The sequence below is a fragment of the Hesperophylax consimilis genome, chromosome 24 (genome assembly GCF_061612785.1).
Source record: "Hesperophylax consimilis isolate HC1 chromosome 24, BYU_Hcon_1.0, whole genome shotgun sequence".
Lineage (NCBI taxonomy): Eukaryota > Metazoa > Arthropoda > Insecta > Trichoptera > Limnephilidae > Hesperophylax > Hesperophylax consimilis.
Window position 1 is genome coordinate 5,075,282 of NC_142859.1, and position 17,839 is coordinate 5,093,120.

Genomic DNA, 17,839 nt, shown 5'->3' on the forward strand with positions numbered 1-17,839 from the left:
TGACAGCGGTTTCGGCGCTCAAAAACTGTGAACAGGTTAAATAAATGCGACTTATTTATGAATTTAGTCAACACCACTCTATTTTTTGGTTGTTTTTTAATGGTTTCAAATTTATTTATTTTCAGGTGTCATGGATCCGCAAGCGAGACTACCATCTGCTTACCGTGGGGGGGAGCACGTACTCTCACGACGCGCGCTTCGTCGTGCAGCATGCGCGCCACGTGCCCTCCGCGTGGCCACTGGTCGTGCGCCGCGTGCAGCATGCCGACCGCGGCATATACGAGTGCCAACTTGCCACGCATCCACCAGCTTCTATATTGCTTGAACTAAGAGTGCATGGTAAGTAGTAGTCATTTTTTGATATAAGTACAGTACAATAATAAATCCTTACTGCCTGAAGATAGTTACATAAGGCATTTCGAATCAGAAGCCTCAAACAGTAAAATGAAATTTAAATATTCATATTTTTTTATGTGACATTACGATATATAAAATCTGTATAGCGTATGCAGCGTAGTCTGACACAGGCTTTAGTATTCGTAATCGAGGACCTCTCGTTCACGGATGCCATTAATTTTCACAATAACACCAACAAATGTGGATAGATGGTAGTGGTTAAAAGTGAAATGAAGTAGTGAAGATCAGAAATATTAAGCAAAAAAAAATAAAAAAATTAATTACTTGCATCACCTTGTACTGGTTATGTCATCACACCACCCTGAAATCTTTTCCAGCAAAAAAAAAAACACTTCAAAACTTTATCATGAAATCAATATTCTTGCTCTCCAAAATATGAAAATAATCCCAGCAACTTTCGAAAGGTCATAGTCTATCTTTCTCGACCTTTTAAAAAATAATAATGTTAATAAAATTTTGTCCTTCGACCTTTTGCGACAAGAATCACAACCAGGGCTTGTTCTAAGAAGGTCCTGCTTAAGTATGTTAATTTATGATTACGTACAACTGCCAAAGGATCTCCTTTAAGCCTTTTACGACCTTCATACATCTTTAATGAGTGGGGAAAAGGTCTTAAGTAAGAAAATGGCCAAAAGTATAAGCACAGTTGCGAAGCTGATTTTTTGACGCATCGTTCGGTAAATTTGTTAAGTCTAGGTAAGGGGTCGGCAGACCGGGGCTCTTTGCATAGGCGTGTTCTTCACACATAACTCCAATTTCATCTTCAGTCAACAAGTTTAATGATAAGGAACTTGACCAAAACAGCATCAATGATGCTAACTAAGCGAGTTAACTTCATATCAGACTGATTTAAAAGTCTTAAGTCGACTTTTTCAAATGCATAATAATCTGTAAAATAAAATCTTAGTCAATTACAAATGAGTATTAATTTTGGTAAAGAGTATTATCACTTTATTTTTGTTATAACTAAATGAGTAAAACCTCAAATTGTAATATATAATTATTGAAGGCAATATAAATGATTTCTAAACGAAAATTTGAAACAGAAAAATCAGAAAAAGATACGGTCACATCTAGGACTTGAATCTAGGACCCTTGCCTTGCCGGGGCACCGCTCTACCAACTGAGCTAATGGGACTCTTTGGTCATATTTAACTGTATCATTCCTGAATCATATTGTCGTTCCCCGGCAAAGCAAGGATCCTGGGTTCAACTTCTAGATGTGACCGTATCTTTTTCTGATTTTTCTGTTTCAAATTTTCGTTTAGGAATCACTTATTTCGTCTTCAATATTCAAGTATTAATATAATATTTTTTCTAACATTAAAAGGATAGCTTCAGAAGGCGAAACACTGTCGAAAAGCTGTCACGAGTAATTATAATTACACTGCAGAACTTGTGAATTCAATAATAACACTATTGAAAATATAAGAGAAAAAAAATAATGCCCAAAGGTATTTTTTAATCTTTATCCAAAACGTCTAAAGTCATTATACTTACTGATAATACTCGAAGACGAAAAAATGCACAAAGCCGTATTTAATTCAAATTAATTCAAGAATTCGTAAGAATTCAAAAAACCTGTAAACCATAACTACCCTACTAGGCATAGAGAAGCACAAATGTTTATTATTAAAATATCGCAAAATGTATACGGAGATAGAACAAAAAGACATAAAATTCCGGAATTGTTTAACTCATTACCAGAAGATATTAAAAATGAGACATGTCATTCAAAAATAAAAACGAAAATTAGATCGTTCTACCTCCGTCAAACATAAAAACAATTAATATTGTGGTACCAAGATATCAAGTTGAAATTAAATATATTGTTATAAGCTAATAAATAGAAAAAATGAGAGATTTCTTACAATTAAACTGATTGATCAGTTTTGTAAGATCTAAGTAAGAGAAAATAATGTACAAATAAAAAAAAACTGAATAAACACATATAAAAAAAAAAAAAAAAAAAATAGCCTATAATTTAAAAGAGAAATAAATAAAATAACATATACCCATATTAGATATTAGCTATACTTTTTGATTAAAAAATAATTATTCAATTTGATTGAGTATTTTGGCCTCAAATCAAAATTTAAGTTTTGTAAGAAAACAACACACATCCTGTCATGAAATAATTATATTAAAACTCAGAATAATAAAACTATTAAAAAGCTCAAAATTTTAAATAAATAAATTAATTTTAAAAAATTTGCAGGTTCTTTCAACTATCTAACATTTTGATTTCTGATATTTTTTGGACAGTTTGCATGTTTTGCAGAGACAAGCAAGTTTATTTGGCTCTCCTTGAAGTTTCATATTATTGACTTACAACCTTTTTCCTGTACATAAAAGACACCTACAAAACAGTCCTTAGTCGTTCCACGCGCTAGTGTTCCAGAAAGCATCCCTTTGATTTAGTAGAAGGAATACATTTTAGAATGCGTAATTTATTAGTCCTTGTTTGTTTTGTGGTTGGAAGTGTATTTAAGGCTTACACATCATAAAGCAGTAGCTAATTCCCCATGAAGGTACTACATATCCCCTCTAAAAACAAGAACGTTTAAAGAATACGAGTGGTTAAATGGTGGATCCTTGGTGTTACTATTCATTGTTGATTATTTTTGGATGTTATTATTGTGACTTATGTCCGTATTGTATTGCACTACTCCTGCACCCAGTCTAGTATAACTGCAACTATTATTATTCATAAATTTGGGAGAAGAAATAAAAACAAAACGTGTAGACAGTGAGGAAATTAAAAGTGGTAGAATATTTCAATCTTTCTTTAATTTTTAATTTTTTCAGCCCAGGTGAAAGACAACTATTCAGCATTGAAATGTTAATTGAAACAGCTTCTTTATTGTGAATACACTGAATACCGCTCAAACGGTCCAAACTGCTCCCAACCGTTTGGAGCCAGTGAGTCTGAGGTATCCTCAATTTATTGTGAGGCTGTACGTATTAATTTTAATTGTTAGGTATTTTGTCTGGGAGGTGAGTACAGGTAGTGCCGCTCCGAGAACAATTTATGGGATAACCAACACCCCTGCTATAGGTCACTCCAAGTGGATTGCTACGTTTGGTGACCAAGCATGGTTCACTGGGGGAGGTTTGTCTAGGTGGCGGATACTTCTAACCGCCTACTGCGATGGTTGCCCAGGTTCATGGTGTGAGGTTTGTCTGAGCCTTGGCTGGGATGTGTTTGACAACTTACTGCGTGGCAGGCAGGATTGGGACAGACGTTTTAACCTCTTCAGACTCTTTCCACTAATCGGCTTGCATCGCAGTGGTAGGGATGAATTTAAACGTCGGTCACTCCTGTACTCCCAGATTTCTACTTACCCCCCATATATTTTTCCTTCACAGAATTTTCTCTCCTACTTTTCATTAAAAAGACTCTCCACAGAGCACCCGCAAAGACGAAATAGGCCCTTAGGATTTTTTTTCATCGGGGCCTTCTCTGTGGAGCTAATCTAAAAATAAATTCATATTTTTTAAATTTTATTTTTTTATAATACACTTCTACAAAGTATTAGCTACCTCCAAAAAGATCTTCAAATACACTTAAAATAATCCATCTTGTACCTGTACACTACAGCGTACGTGTAGGGCAAATCTGAGGTAAACTGGCAGTGTTTACCCACCCTGTTTTCCCGTGCCTTCGAATAATATTATGTTATTAAACAAAACAGCCGCTGTAAGAGAAGCTTGTCGTAATAATTGTTAAGTAATGTTATTCTAGCGCTGTTTCCATTAAACTGGGCCTTATTTGAATGGAATAACACCCAGAGAAAGCCGGCTTTCAGAGTATGATGTAGGTTTCTTGGTGATTTGATCTTTGAGGTGTGGCGGAAAGGTTTTTGAACTGGGATTCAATCGTGGGTTGAATAAAATTTTTAGCAAGCTAATTCTTTATTTAGTATTTGAGAAGCTCTTTTTATTCTGTATTATTTGAAAGTAATTATTATTTTTTAAACAATTAGTGTGAACATGATGCTTTAATGCGTTAAAAGGTTAATTTTTATCTGAACAAGTTTAATAATGGGCTCAGATATCTCACTTTTGACGGCCTCCGTGGTCGAGCATAAAGGCTTTCGATTAGCTAGCTGAATGTTACGGGTTCAAATCCCAGCGTGCGCAAGTAAATTTTATTTGATTGATTTGTGTAATTTCACAATTTAAATATTATAAGGCTTTTTTATATTGAACAGAAAAATCAGAAAAGGATACGGTCACATCTAGGACATCACATACGGTCATATCTAGATGTGACCGTATCCTTTTCTGATTTTTCTGTTTCAGATTTTCGTTTAGGAATTGCTAATGTTGTCTTCAATAATTAAATATTACAATTTGAGATTTACTCGCTCAAGTTATTCCCCAAATAAAATAGTTAAGTTCCATTTACAATCGTTTTTATGGTTACAGGTAAGGAAGAAAGTAGATATTTAAAGTTATCCTTAAAAATGAATGAAAATAATAAACAAAAGATAAAAACAATCGTGTTGATTAAGGTACTTTGTAAGGATTATTTGTTTTAAACGTTTTTAGGGTGGAGTGGAAAATATCAATATCTCTTGGTGTATTATAAATTTTGCAGATACGTCCGAGTAAAGAGGGCGTATCTTGATTTGAAATGTTCTATTAAAATGAGGTTTTGCGCACAGGGCAACGAAATGCAATCTTTACTAATATGAGCTTTTGAGTCAATAAGGCAGTTCACCATATTATGCAAAAACAGTAGGTCAAATTTTTTTCTTCGTTAATAAAGAGTAATAGGGTTGGTAATTTTCAAAGCGATACGGCAGATTTTTCTTTTTTTTAAATATTTTCAATTTCGTCAATTATCATAGAAAAAGCCTAAAAACAAATGTGCTTCTTTCTACTCACCACAAAACCATTCAATAAACCTGATGGGGGATTCAAATACTATACTACATATGTAGATGTTGTTTTTATTTTACCATTATATGGTCCATACAAGAATCAGTGTCTCTCATTACCCTGGTGGGGGTATTTATAGTACTAAAATGCCATGTTGCAACAGCACAATTTAGTCATCATGGTTTTATGAGTGGCCATTGGTTAGAATATTAATATTTATGTCACTGGTGATTATATTATTTTTGAAGTTTAGTTTATTTAGGTGAGTATTGCTGTAAGATATGAATGGTGCGATGTCTAGTGTGGATGGTGATCTGTACAATGCAAGTATGCATGTTTCTTGGTACGATGGTAGTTGGAGTTTGTCAAATATGTTTGAGTTTTTCGTTAATCGAGATTGTTAAAAAATAATCTATTGTATTGTTTTATTCTTCTTAACAACTTTTTACGAAGGGTTGTTTCAACAATTTTAAAGTTAATATTCAAGTTCTGTGTTAGTCTTATTCATGTTCTGTTATTGGTTCCTTGGCAACTCGGCCAATAAACACACATTTAAAAAGTGATAAAAGTCATTTAAAGGATTTAAACATAGTCTTTAAACCTAAAATAACAAAACTTGTCCTTTTCTATTTCCTATTTAAGTTCGTTAGAAATTTCTTGACTTTATACCACTTTTAAAACGGTCTTAATTTGTCACTATTGTTTTTTGTTCAGTTACCTTGTACAAGTGCTGTGAAATAACTGACCGATGATAAAATAAAAACAGAACTACGAAAATGAATTTCATGAACTTGAATTTTAAGTTTGAAATTTGATGAATTTATTGTTAAAATTCTCTGAAACAACTTGTCATCAAATATTTAAAATTGCCAAAAAACCATCAATGGAAAATATAACGATCCATATTTTTTGTTACAAAAATCAAGCCTCAAATTTAAACTAAAAATCTACCGCAATGCTTTATTTCATTTTAATCCGCCCAAATCTGTTAAGTATCCTCAACAAATTTCAATTATCCATTTGATAAATGGCCCACTGTCGTATATTAAAGTTATTGTTAAAATCTCCTTTCACTATTATCCATGTTGCTAATCTTTGAATTACGTTTGCGAATATTCAAAGGTTTCAGAGGTGAACTTTTTTTGGTGTGAAATATTGTTCCAATTTTTCTGTGCTACACGAATGGCTGCCATTTGTACCACTAATCAGACTTATCGATACCAAAAAATAATCACACATGTGCCAAAAAAGATTTACAATATTTGCGTACACTCTAGCACACTTTGGTACACCGATACAAGTGTGTATTTGTGCCTGGATTACCTTCAATTTTATCTTGCTCCCAACTGTGAATTTGAACATTTTTAAATAAAGACTTTTTTATTGAAAGAAACTAATTTCAGTATACTAGTAGTTCTATGAACAATTAAAAGCATTTTATGTAATTAACATTTTTTAATTTAAAATTAGAATCATACAAATTATTATAGCATTTAAAGCCAAATTAGTCCACCACTTTTTAAATGTAAATAATGTATGAGAAATCATTATATTTTATTTCGATTTTCTATTGTTTGTTTTATACTGTTGTTGAAAATGAAATTTGTAATTGTTATGTACTTAAAAGCCCAATAGGGCGTCAATAAATAAATAAAATATTTTTTACTGAACCATTAAAATGTCCACTATCTTGAAACGTATGAACAAAATTACACATGCAAAACGGTCGAGTTATAACATTCTTCCGACTTTGCCACGCAGTAGTCGTAAACTGACGACACAGCTCAGAAAAGTAAAGTTCGCTTTGGTTTGCGGCCATTGTTGGAATTTTTCTGGGTAACTTTGGCTTAAAATTACGCTTTTTATATATTTTTTTAATAAATGTATGCTATCAATATAGCCCTGCTGAAATATTGCGTAAAATAAAAAATAATAATATACCACGACTTTAGGTAATTTAGCAATGGTTCAAAGTTTCTTTCTAGCTTTGTACAGCGCCCTTTGTTTCTGTGATGGATCAACTTCTATACAACTTTTACAATATTATTACAAGTACCTTTGTCTAAGTCTGTAAACATTTTTTAGAATCTTTGTTTTTTCAACCCTATTTCTTTCTATGGCGCCTTGGGAAAACAAACAAAAAGATGAACACCTGGGAAAAACAAAGTGATAAATCGAAATCAAGAAATATGTCACCTCTGAATAGTGTGCGACCTTTCACAATGATAACGATCGTTGTATATATTTTAAATCTTAAGCTTTTTTTAAAAAAAATGTTATTTTCATTTATTTTATTCAATAACACAGCACATTTGAAGTAATACCTTCTGATACTATTCGTTGATTTGAAAAAAAGGATTATGGATATTAACTAGGTCTGAATATCCGGGAGTTTTCTCAAAAATTTTATGTTGTATTGTAAAACTTGAAAAATTCACTGAATTTCAAAATTAATATCCAAGTTCTCCAAAAATTATACAGGGTGTCCGGGGGTAAAGTGCCCAAACTTCAATGAATATTTTTTTCGAAATTTCTTATTTTTTTTCCCATTTAAAAAATATTTCCAAAATTAATAAATTTTTAGAAAATTTTTTACCAGAAAAGTACATAAAACTTTGGAATTTCGCAAAAAAATAATTTTTTTTTACTTTTACCATGTATATTCTTCCCAAGATTTGTGCACCTTATCCCTTAACACCTTGTAAAGTTATGTTCTATTATTAATCAAGTTCTTTGAAAAAATTGGCTCTTATGGAATTATAATAACAGAACTGTTAAAATTAAGTAAAGATAAGTAGGCATTATTGACACAAGTCACATTCCCGCTGAACTAAAATGCAGCATCATAAGGCCCATTTTTAAAAATGGAGATCACACCGTAATAAATAATTAGAGGCCTATTTCCTTATTAACCGCATTAGAAAAAATATTAGAAAAATATATATCTATAAATTTGGATAGATATTTAAATAATTTGGGCATTATTGATGAATGTCAGTATGGCTTCCAAAAACAAAAAAGGTGTGATAAACTGCTCGAAAAATTTTCAAATTATATAAATTCAAAGCTTAACTCAAAAAAACATGTACTCGTATTATTTATTGATTTCTCAAAAGCTTTCGATACACTCAGCCATACACAAGGTACTTGAAATCATAGAAATCCGTGGTAAACTCCTATCATTTTTCAAAAACTATTTAACAAATAGAAAAATGTATGTAAAGATTTTGAATGTAATGAGTAATTTTAGATTTATTAAATCAGGAGTGCCACAAGGGTAAATTTTAGGACCAAAATTAAACATTATATATGTAATTACCATGCCTAAACTTTTTTAAATAGCCTGTAGATTCATTTTTGCTGATGATACTGCACTAGTTGTCTCTAATGAAAGAAATAGCTATTCAAGAATTGCAAATAGACTTTAACGAGCTACTTAAATGGTCTCATGGTGTAGGACTAATTATTAATGTAAAAAAAAACTAAATGCATGTATATCTATAAGATCACCGAGCTTGAAAATGTGGAACTTACCTAAAATAACTGCACATAATTTTGAATGTATACATAAAAATGGATAATATTTGCTGCTGTGAAAAAATTGATTTTACAAACGAATGTACTTACCTTGGCATAATCGTAGGCAATAACTTTAAATGGGACAAAAGTGTGACCAAAATTTGTAACCAGCTCCGATGTTCGGCGAGTAATTTTTATTAAAATTTGTATTGCCTCGATGCACTCTCAAACTTATATATCATTCTATGGTCGAATCAATACTTAGATATGCAATTCGAACTTGGGGACACTCGAGTAATATTAATATTAAATACATTCAACATTTACAAACTGCTATAATTAAAAAAAATTGTTAAACCTAGCATTTACAAACAAAGAAACAACTTAAAATTACTATATGGCTCTGAGAGCCTACTTCCTATTAAAGGGCTTCTCTGGTTTATTATAATTATGGATAATGCGGGAGAAAATGCGTGCAAAAAGTCATTGGTGCATAGTCACAAAACAAGATTTACTGAAAAAAGGCCTAAAAAATCCACTAATATCAAATAAGTATGGTAGCAGAACACTTGACTATTTGATACCTGTGATTTATAACAAATTTAATGAAAACTTTAACTTAAAAAATAATGAGGAACCCTCCCCTAAACTGACAAAAAAGTGGTTAATAAATGAACAAAACGTTTATCTATCCTTAACATTATATTTGGAATAAATATTTAAACTTCAGCTAATGTGTATTATGTTATAACATTAAATGGTAGAACCTACAGACAAGCTGATTGTCACAGCTTTGTGGGACTACCCATATCTTATATTGTATTAAATGTAATTATATTCAATTTAATAAATAAATAAACAAAAATAAAAATAAAAAATCCAAACCCGAAGTAGATTTGAGTTTGGTTGTGGTTCAGATGGTTTGGGCTTTTTGCGACAGATGGCAGGTTATCATTTTTCTCCATCCAACAGGCTGAGATTAATAAAACGCATTGTAACGCCATTGTCTATCTATTCTGCATTTATCTTCTTTAAAAAGAACATCTTAATCCGTTGGGGGGAAATTACTTATTGGGAATACATTGCTGTACGGTGTCAATAAACCTTTATACTTGTTCCAAAAAAAGTAAAGTGTCTCATTCAAGTTATCCATTCTATCCTCCAGTTAACCAAAAGCAATTAAAGAAGAACTTTTAAAGAACTTATGATATTAACATTGATGAATAACTGTTCAAGTTTTGTGAACTAACTACTGGCCCCAATTATCTATTGTCCTTGTCAGAAATCACCATCTAGAATAGAAATGTTGTTCAAAATTGTTATCACTTTGCCAAACGACTATACATCTAAAGATTTTGGTAATTCTCAACCTTCATATAGCCTTCTCTCCCTATCCTTGTTTCTCTAGCCTTACAATATTCCTCAATTCAGGAAACCCTTGTAAGACCCTACGACCTTCTACCAAGAATCATAGGTCTTACCACTCTGCCACAGAGTTGAGTGCTTTGTTTTGTAAGGGTTTAACAAATAATGCAAAAACTCCAAATTACGAATTGGTTTTGTTTAATATATAAGTTTGGTTGACAACCTCCGTGACAAAGAGGCTAATACCTTCAGAGTCTGAGCTAGAGGTCACGAGTCCAAATTTCAGAGTTTGTGCAATATGTGCACCTATTATATCATGTAAAATTTTATCAATTAATTTACATGTTGTTAAAAGACAAATGTTCCTATCTGATTTACTTAGTTTCATGGGGTTAATTGGAGTAAAACACTTAGATGACAATGTGTGACAACGGTGACATTTTTTTAAAAACTGAAATCTTATAGGTAGAATATGATTATGTACTGGACAGATAGGGTCATGGTGGGGGGTTGGCCAGTGACAAAAGGTGAAAGAATTTTGTTGCTTGTTCGTGAAAAAAAAATAAAAAATGTCACCGGAGATCAAAATTTCTTATACATTATTTTTACCCCAATTAATTTCAGGAATCACTCGTTAAGTTAGTCAGACACGTCTCTTAACACCCTGTATATATATAATGATAATATTTTGCATGCTTGCGGCACGTTCCAAGTGGTATATACTCCTAATGGTTCCGTGATAACTCAACACAGTGACAATTCAACACACTTTTAAAAAGTGATATAAAGTCATTAGAAATAATGAAATTTTTTTTTTTAACCTAACCTAACCTACATAACCCAGTTAATAAAGTTTTTGTTTCATCACTTTCCATGACTTTAAATAACTTTTTAAAGATGTGATGAATTATCATTATGATGATTTATCCGGTTACCACTCTTATATAGTCCTGAAATACCAATATTCAGAACAAAAAAGTCATTCAGTCAGGTAGGTACTTTTCAACCTTCCACTTCTCTACTTCCTCCTGTAACCTTTAGCCTCACAATAATCTCCAATTGGAGATTCTACAGTCTCACTTGCTCCAGACGTAGAAAATACTTTTTATATATTGTTATATGGGATAAACAAATAAAATGTACCCGAATCACATTTCCGTGTAACAGTGTCAAATGGTGAAAAATTGGATTCGCGAATTGGTGGCCGTACCAAGCAAATCAAATCAGTCATCATTATTTTATTTTGTAGACCCCTTTGTACCAATTCATGAATCGTCAATGGAATTCAAAAGTATAACCTTTTGTTATTTCAACAATTCCCGGTAAGACCGTGAATTTCGGAACGAAATACCTGGCGTTGTTATTGATCTTCAACTATTGTATCATTTTAAAGCCTTAATAATATATGCAGTGGTAGTAAATTCCCGGCTTTGCCCAGTTGAATTTCAATAATATTTTTTCCAATGGCTATATAAATCCAACAAAATCAATCCTAAAAAAAAAGTTTTTTTAATGTAACATTTTTATTAATATATTTATTTAAAATCAGTTTTACTGAGGAATGGACTTCCTCCCTAGGGAGTGACTTTTAATTGCTGTTAGCTTTTCAAACCTAAAAAATAATGGTTTGTCTGACGATTAAATCTTCCTCCCCGGGGACAAGAACCAACTGCGCTAACAACTGAGAAAAATCCCGACTAGGTAAGACCAACGCATGCTGCGATATCACTCGATTTCAGATAATTTTGTATATATCCGGGTGTGTATGGGTGATTGCCACCAAAAGTTTATATAATGCATTGTCATCGACAACGGGTCTATATGCCGAGTTACAGCTCGATCTGATATCGGGAAGTGGCTTAATTTCCACTTCCAAGATTTCCATTCATTCATTCATTCACGAAAACGAAATGTATGCTCAAATTTATCTATTTAAAAATTTCTAATTACCTGATTTTACGACAAGTAAATTTTAAAAGCTTTTTAGCTCATATTTGAAATGATATAGTGATTGATTAAAAATAAATCGTTGATGTCTAGTTATGTTTTTTTTGTGATATAAACAACGGATTTTATTATATATACCAGTGGCGGTTCGTGACTTTTCAGTGTGTTAGAGTGGCAACTTTAAAAAATAAGACAGTATTGATTTTGTTGTAAATGAAAATATACATAAATAATTTATTATGTACATATACCCTTCCATGGTAGACGTTCAGCTTAATGGCTCAATTCGAACCATCAGCGGGACTTTAAAATCTACTCCTCTCCTTTGGCTCCCTGTACTTGCAAACATAACCCCGTCAAACATCAGGCGAGAAATTGCAATACTGAGGGAATACAAAAAAGCGCAATACCTTTGCACGAAGATATCGTCTCCCACCCTTCAAAAGCCCTTCTGGGCGGAAAGAGAAAAGCTCCTCCGATTACCCCTCACCCCAGAAGGTAGGTAGAAACTTGAGTGGCAAACGGCCCTCGTGGGAAATGCCCATCTCATACAGGACCCCACCGAGAGACAGCCTGGGTTCTCATTGCCTCGCGAAACCTGGTCCGCCATCAATAGGTTAAGGTGCTCCCATAGCCGCTGTGCCCACATGATGCACAGATGGGGCCTTAAAGAGTCGGCGATGTGTGAATGTGGTGCGGTGCAGACCACCGAACATGTGGTCAACGAATGCCCTCTCAATTCATTCCCCTGCGGGATTGATTAGGTCCACATGGCGACGCCTGAGACCCTAGACTAGCTCGCAGACCTAGATGTACCCCTCTGACCCCACCCACCATACGAAAGAAGAAGAAGAATGATTTATTTTCATTTCGTTTTTTGTTTGAAGATTTTCACATTTCTTTTAGGAATTATGTACTTATTTTAAAATTTACTTACAAAAAATTAAATTTTTGAAAAAATAATGATTTTAAAAGGGACCTTTTTTATCAGGAAAATGCTTTAACTGACACTTATTTAACACTCTACTACCATGTATTTTATTATGTTTTTTTTTTTAATTACTTGCACTAATAATTTATTAACCTGTTAAATGCATGTTTGTTGTTAGTTTTTGGGGTGTTATGCCGTGTTGCGCTAACTCCTTCTTTAGCCGACGTTTCGGACAGCGTTGCAGTGTCCATCATCAGGGCAGATCCGATAGATCCGAAGATGTGGATCTGCCCTGATGATGGACACTGCAACGCTGTCCGAAACGTCGGCTAAAGAAGGAGTTAGCGCAACACGGCATAACACCCCAAAAACTAACAACAAAAATGCTTTTGGCCGTGAGAATCTAAAAACTTACCTGTTAAATGCATTTACTAGCATGGAAATAAATAAAATTGCCCCAAAAGGACCCCATAAAAAAATCAACCTATCTTTCAAAAATCCAAACTAAATAATAATAATATGAACGTTATCACTTGAATACCTCGAATGAAGGAAATTACGGTCGGCAGATAAGGAACCCCAATCGTGAAATTAATATCGTAATATAATGTATGTATTTTAGTTTAGTTTGACCGTAGATAGTCATGAATTGGCTATACGAGTAGATACGAATCCGCTGATTCTACAGTTTCCACGCGGTTAGCTCGCAGACCGAACCGGCAAGAGTCAGATTTCTCCAGGGGTTTTATAGGCAGGAACATTTAACGTGGGTTGGTACAGGATGATTTTCAACTCTCTGTTTTTGAGTTATATTATATTTGTATTTTTTATAACTAACTATCTGACATGTACCCGGCGTTTCTCAAGGTCTTATGAATGGCTTCGTGTATAGTTTTAAGTTTGTAAATCCTAGAGTACCTGAGAACTATGTGCTTTTTTAGGGTGGAAATAGTATTATTGTATTGTTAAATGCAGACACAAAATCACAAAGTAGATTAAAGAACAAAAAAGACAATAATTACCAAAACCAATATAAAACACACATCACTCATAAACACACAAGATTATATTTTTAATGTATTATTTTCTCTTTAAATGTATTATGTAGATTATGTTTTATATTATAAAATGAAGGCCTCAGCACGGGTAAGCCACTCAGTGAGGCCAACATTACTGAAATGTAAAAAATATTGTACCAAAATAAAAAAAATTGTATTAAGTATTTCACAAATTCTTGTCGGGTTTTTTACAGATCTCCTCGACTTCTCCAAGAATTCGCTTTCGAGTCAAACATTTTACTTATTCTTCTTTCTTCGTTTATCACTTGTGTCTCATTTTATCACAAATAATGATTAGATTCGTGCTTTCCTCCTACATCCCTATTGACACTAAGGGCATCTCTTACCTTTTCTCCCATTCACTTCACGTAATATCATGAAATTTACATTGTAACTGTTAAAAAACGACTTTTATTCGACAATTTCAGTGCAGAGATAAAGTGTCAAGTCTTCCTTGAACGTCCCCAACTTCTTCTAACGTTCAAATTACTATTTAAACACTCCTGGTACTAATTAAAACAAACTTTGAAATTTTTATCGCAATTGGATGAATGGTGTAGGAACGCATACGGGACAAGCAAAAAAAAAACATTTTTGTTCATGGATTAGATATTAGATAGTTAACCATAGCTCAACCAGATGATGTACGTAGAGAGATAGACTCTCACACAATTCTGTATTGTCGCACACGCATTTATCGCTTCATTCACATTTATACGCGGTCTCATACGTAGAATAACATCAGAAATGCCTTCTATGTAAATTTGATTGGAAACCAATATCGCCACTGACCTTGTACCTTTTGGTTTCTAGTCCAATTTGAACACTTTCTGTCCCCATCTATCCTGTCACTAGCTTGACATTGTATATTGCCATCCCATTTGAATTTTATAATGATGGTGAAACATCGTACTGCAAATGATATATAATCGTAGCTTCACCAGGATCATCCTGATGAAGCTACGGTTGTAGTCAAAGATATTAGTTCTTCTAATATCTTTGGTTGTAGTGAAACCCAGTCAACATTAGGTATAAAAAATAAAAGTGGTGTTTACCAAGTTATAGTTTTATTTTAAATTATAATTGTCACTTCACAAAGTATCTGCTTCGCATGAACAGATATGTTTATCTCTTACAAAAAATTTCTTTGGTTTTACCGTTAATTAATAGAAATTGAACAATTTATCAAATCTCAACGAGAATTTTCAAGCTCTGTAAAGGTTACAATCAAACTTTGTTATTGTATAGTTTCTTTTTTTAATTAATTTATTTATTTAACGCCCAAAGGGCTTTTACAAGTAGGTTGTACAATTTTGATGACAGACAATTTTGAAACATGAGAAAGAAATAATAAAAATAAAATTACATTAAAATTAATATATGCAAGAAACAAAATTAAAAAGAACAAGAACAAAAATTAAAAAATACAGCGATTTAACTGGTTTACAAAAATACAACTTCCATTTAGGAATAGTGTTGAAATAAGTCTTTTACGTGATCCACAAAATTCGCAAAGTTAATATTAAATATATCGACATCACCTAAGTATTGGTTTCCCACAGTGAGAAACCGTTGTATTGGGGAGTTTGCAATGTAATTGCGCTTATGTGTGCTGCAGTCTAATAGTGTATTTTGTCGCTGTTATTGTAGGTATTCGTAAGTTTATAAGTTGCAGAAGTTTGCAACAGTCGAATTTAGAGTTTAGAATTTTTAATAAAAAGTCGTTTATTTTATGCCTGTCTTCCAATGTGTGTATTTTTAGAGTAATTAATAAGAAATGATATTGTAAGTCTTCTAGTGGGAAGATAATAATAATTATTTTAATAATTATTGCACAGTTGTTTCATATAACTGAAATGAAAAAAGAACTTGAATTTTAGCTTTGAAATTTGATGAATTGTTCAAATTCTGTGAAACCTGTACTTAGAGTGGTTAATTTTTAATCCCCCTGTATGTCGTTAAGTTCCGTAACAAACCTACCGTGATAATATATTATAATTTCGCAAAATATTAGCTCAGAGCAAAATTTATTGTTTTGTACCATCGTGATATTTCACAGAAATTGGGATTTATTGTAATAAATTGTGAAACTTTTCAAATCATTGTATCACGTGTACCTTTCTCCTGCCTAAATATTCTAGCGTTAGTTCAAAGTTTATAATAAACTATTCTCGAAGGTCCGAAGTGAAAATATAAAGTTGCTCATATTAGCTAAAATTTATAGAATGTCGAGTGATGTTTCTTGGTAAAATTTTACCATTTTTCAGAGCACATCGACATATTTTCACTAAAATTTTACATGAAAATAAGAAAGTAGTTACTCTCCTCAAACCAAAATCTAAGAAAGTTTTCATTTTTAAATATATCTATTTCATTATTGATTTCGTTTTTGTGTATAAATTAATGCGAATCTTGGGAACGTAACAGCAGTATCAACCCACTTCCTAAAGTCTGATCGAGTTGAAACCCGACAGATAGACTCGTTGTCGATGACAATGCATTCTATCATTATTTTTATGGCAATCACGCACACACGCGTAAATCCATTCTGGTTTTCCATTTGTTGGAAGAATGGTAAAAGAATTTGGAGGCGCCCGAGAAAGACATTAGCAATAGCGAAGGATTGCGGGTTTCATTAATCGTATTCTAAAATCCTATCGGTCAGCAACACTTAATTTGACATTTTAACGAGGACCTGCAAATGTAAAATTCGAGGTGAATCTCAGCATTTGATCAAATTGACATCCCGTATGTAGTGTTAATGTAAAAAAAGGTGGAAAAGTACCTGGCTATTCATATCTGTTCACCAAACACGACCGAAAACATTTGGAGCAACATTTCTATTCTGAATGATGGTCTTACACCACTACTTACTGAGATTATATTTTACTATGGAAATAAAAAAAAATATATATATATATTTTAATTTTTTTTATTAAATAATAATCAATCAATTTACAGAGTATAATCAATAATGTTAACTAAAATAATTCACAAATTAGTTTTCACTATAATAAATACTACATTTCCTTAAAATAATAAATACTATAAGTGAGTAATTGTGAAATGACACTAAGTAATCAAATATATTTTACATGCTAACGCCGGGATTTGAACTCGCAACTTCAAGCTTGCTATATTGGAAAATCTCCTGATATAAGATACATGACGCCAACGGGACTCGAACCCGTGTCCCTTCGATTTCCGGTCGACAGCTATGACCACTGAGCTATGGCGGCTTATCTCTTATCCGCGAAATAATTCAATATATACTAGTGTTTCATTCAACAATTCCTGCTTGTTACATTTTTTCACCTGAAAAATAATACCGGAAAAATAAGTACCGAAAATCAAAGAAACACGGGTTCGAGTCCCGTTGGCGTCATGTATCTTTTATCAGGAGACTTTTTAATGTGGATGAGTGTTTCAAGCGAATAATTATTGCTTGTAAAATAATTGTTACGCTTTGTGCTATGCATAAAAAACCTTGTCTTTAACATTAGTTTACCAAAAAAATAATAATTAATATTTGACAAGTTCTAGTATTTCACCAAAAAATGTAGACAATTTGTCTCGACGCCATCTAGTGAGAAAGTTAGCACTTACAATGTCTTTCTCATATAAAATAAAGTTGGTTGTTTTCAGGTGAAAAAAATGTAACAAGCAGTAATTGTTGAATGAAACACTAGTATATATTGAATTATTTCGCGGATAA

General features: G+C 32.6%; 1 protein-coding gene across 1 annotated transcript in view; it reads left to right on the top strand.

Moving 5' to 3' along the window:
- The window catches only part of LOC149411833 (uncharacterized), a 179,093-nt gene that overhangs the window by 133,002 nt on the left and 28,252 nt on the right, over nucleotides 1-17,839 (top strand). Inside the window, exon 3 of the mRNA XM_089646461.1 lies at nucleotides 126-339. Within this exon, the coding sequence (XP_089502587.1) occupies nucleotides 126-339 (214 nt within the window). The remainder of the gene's footprint in view (nucleotides 1-125; nucleotides 340-17,839) is intronic.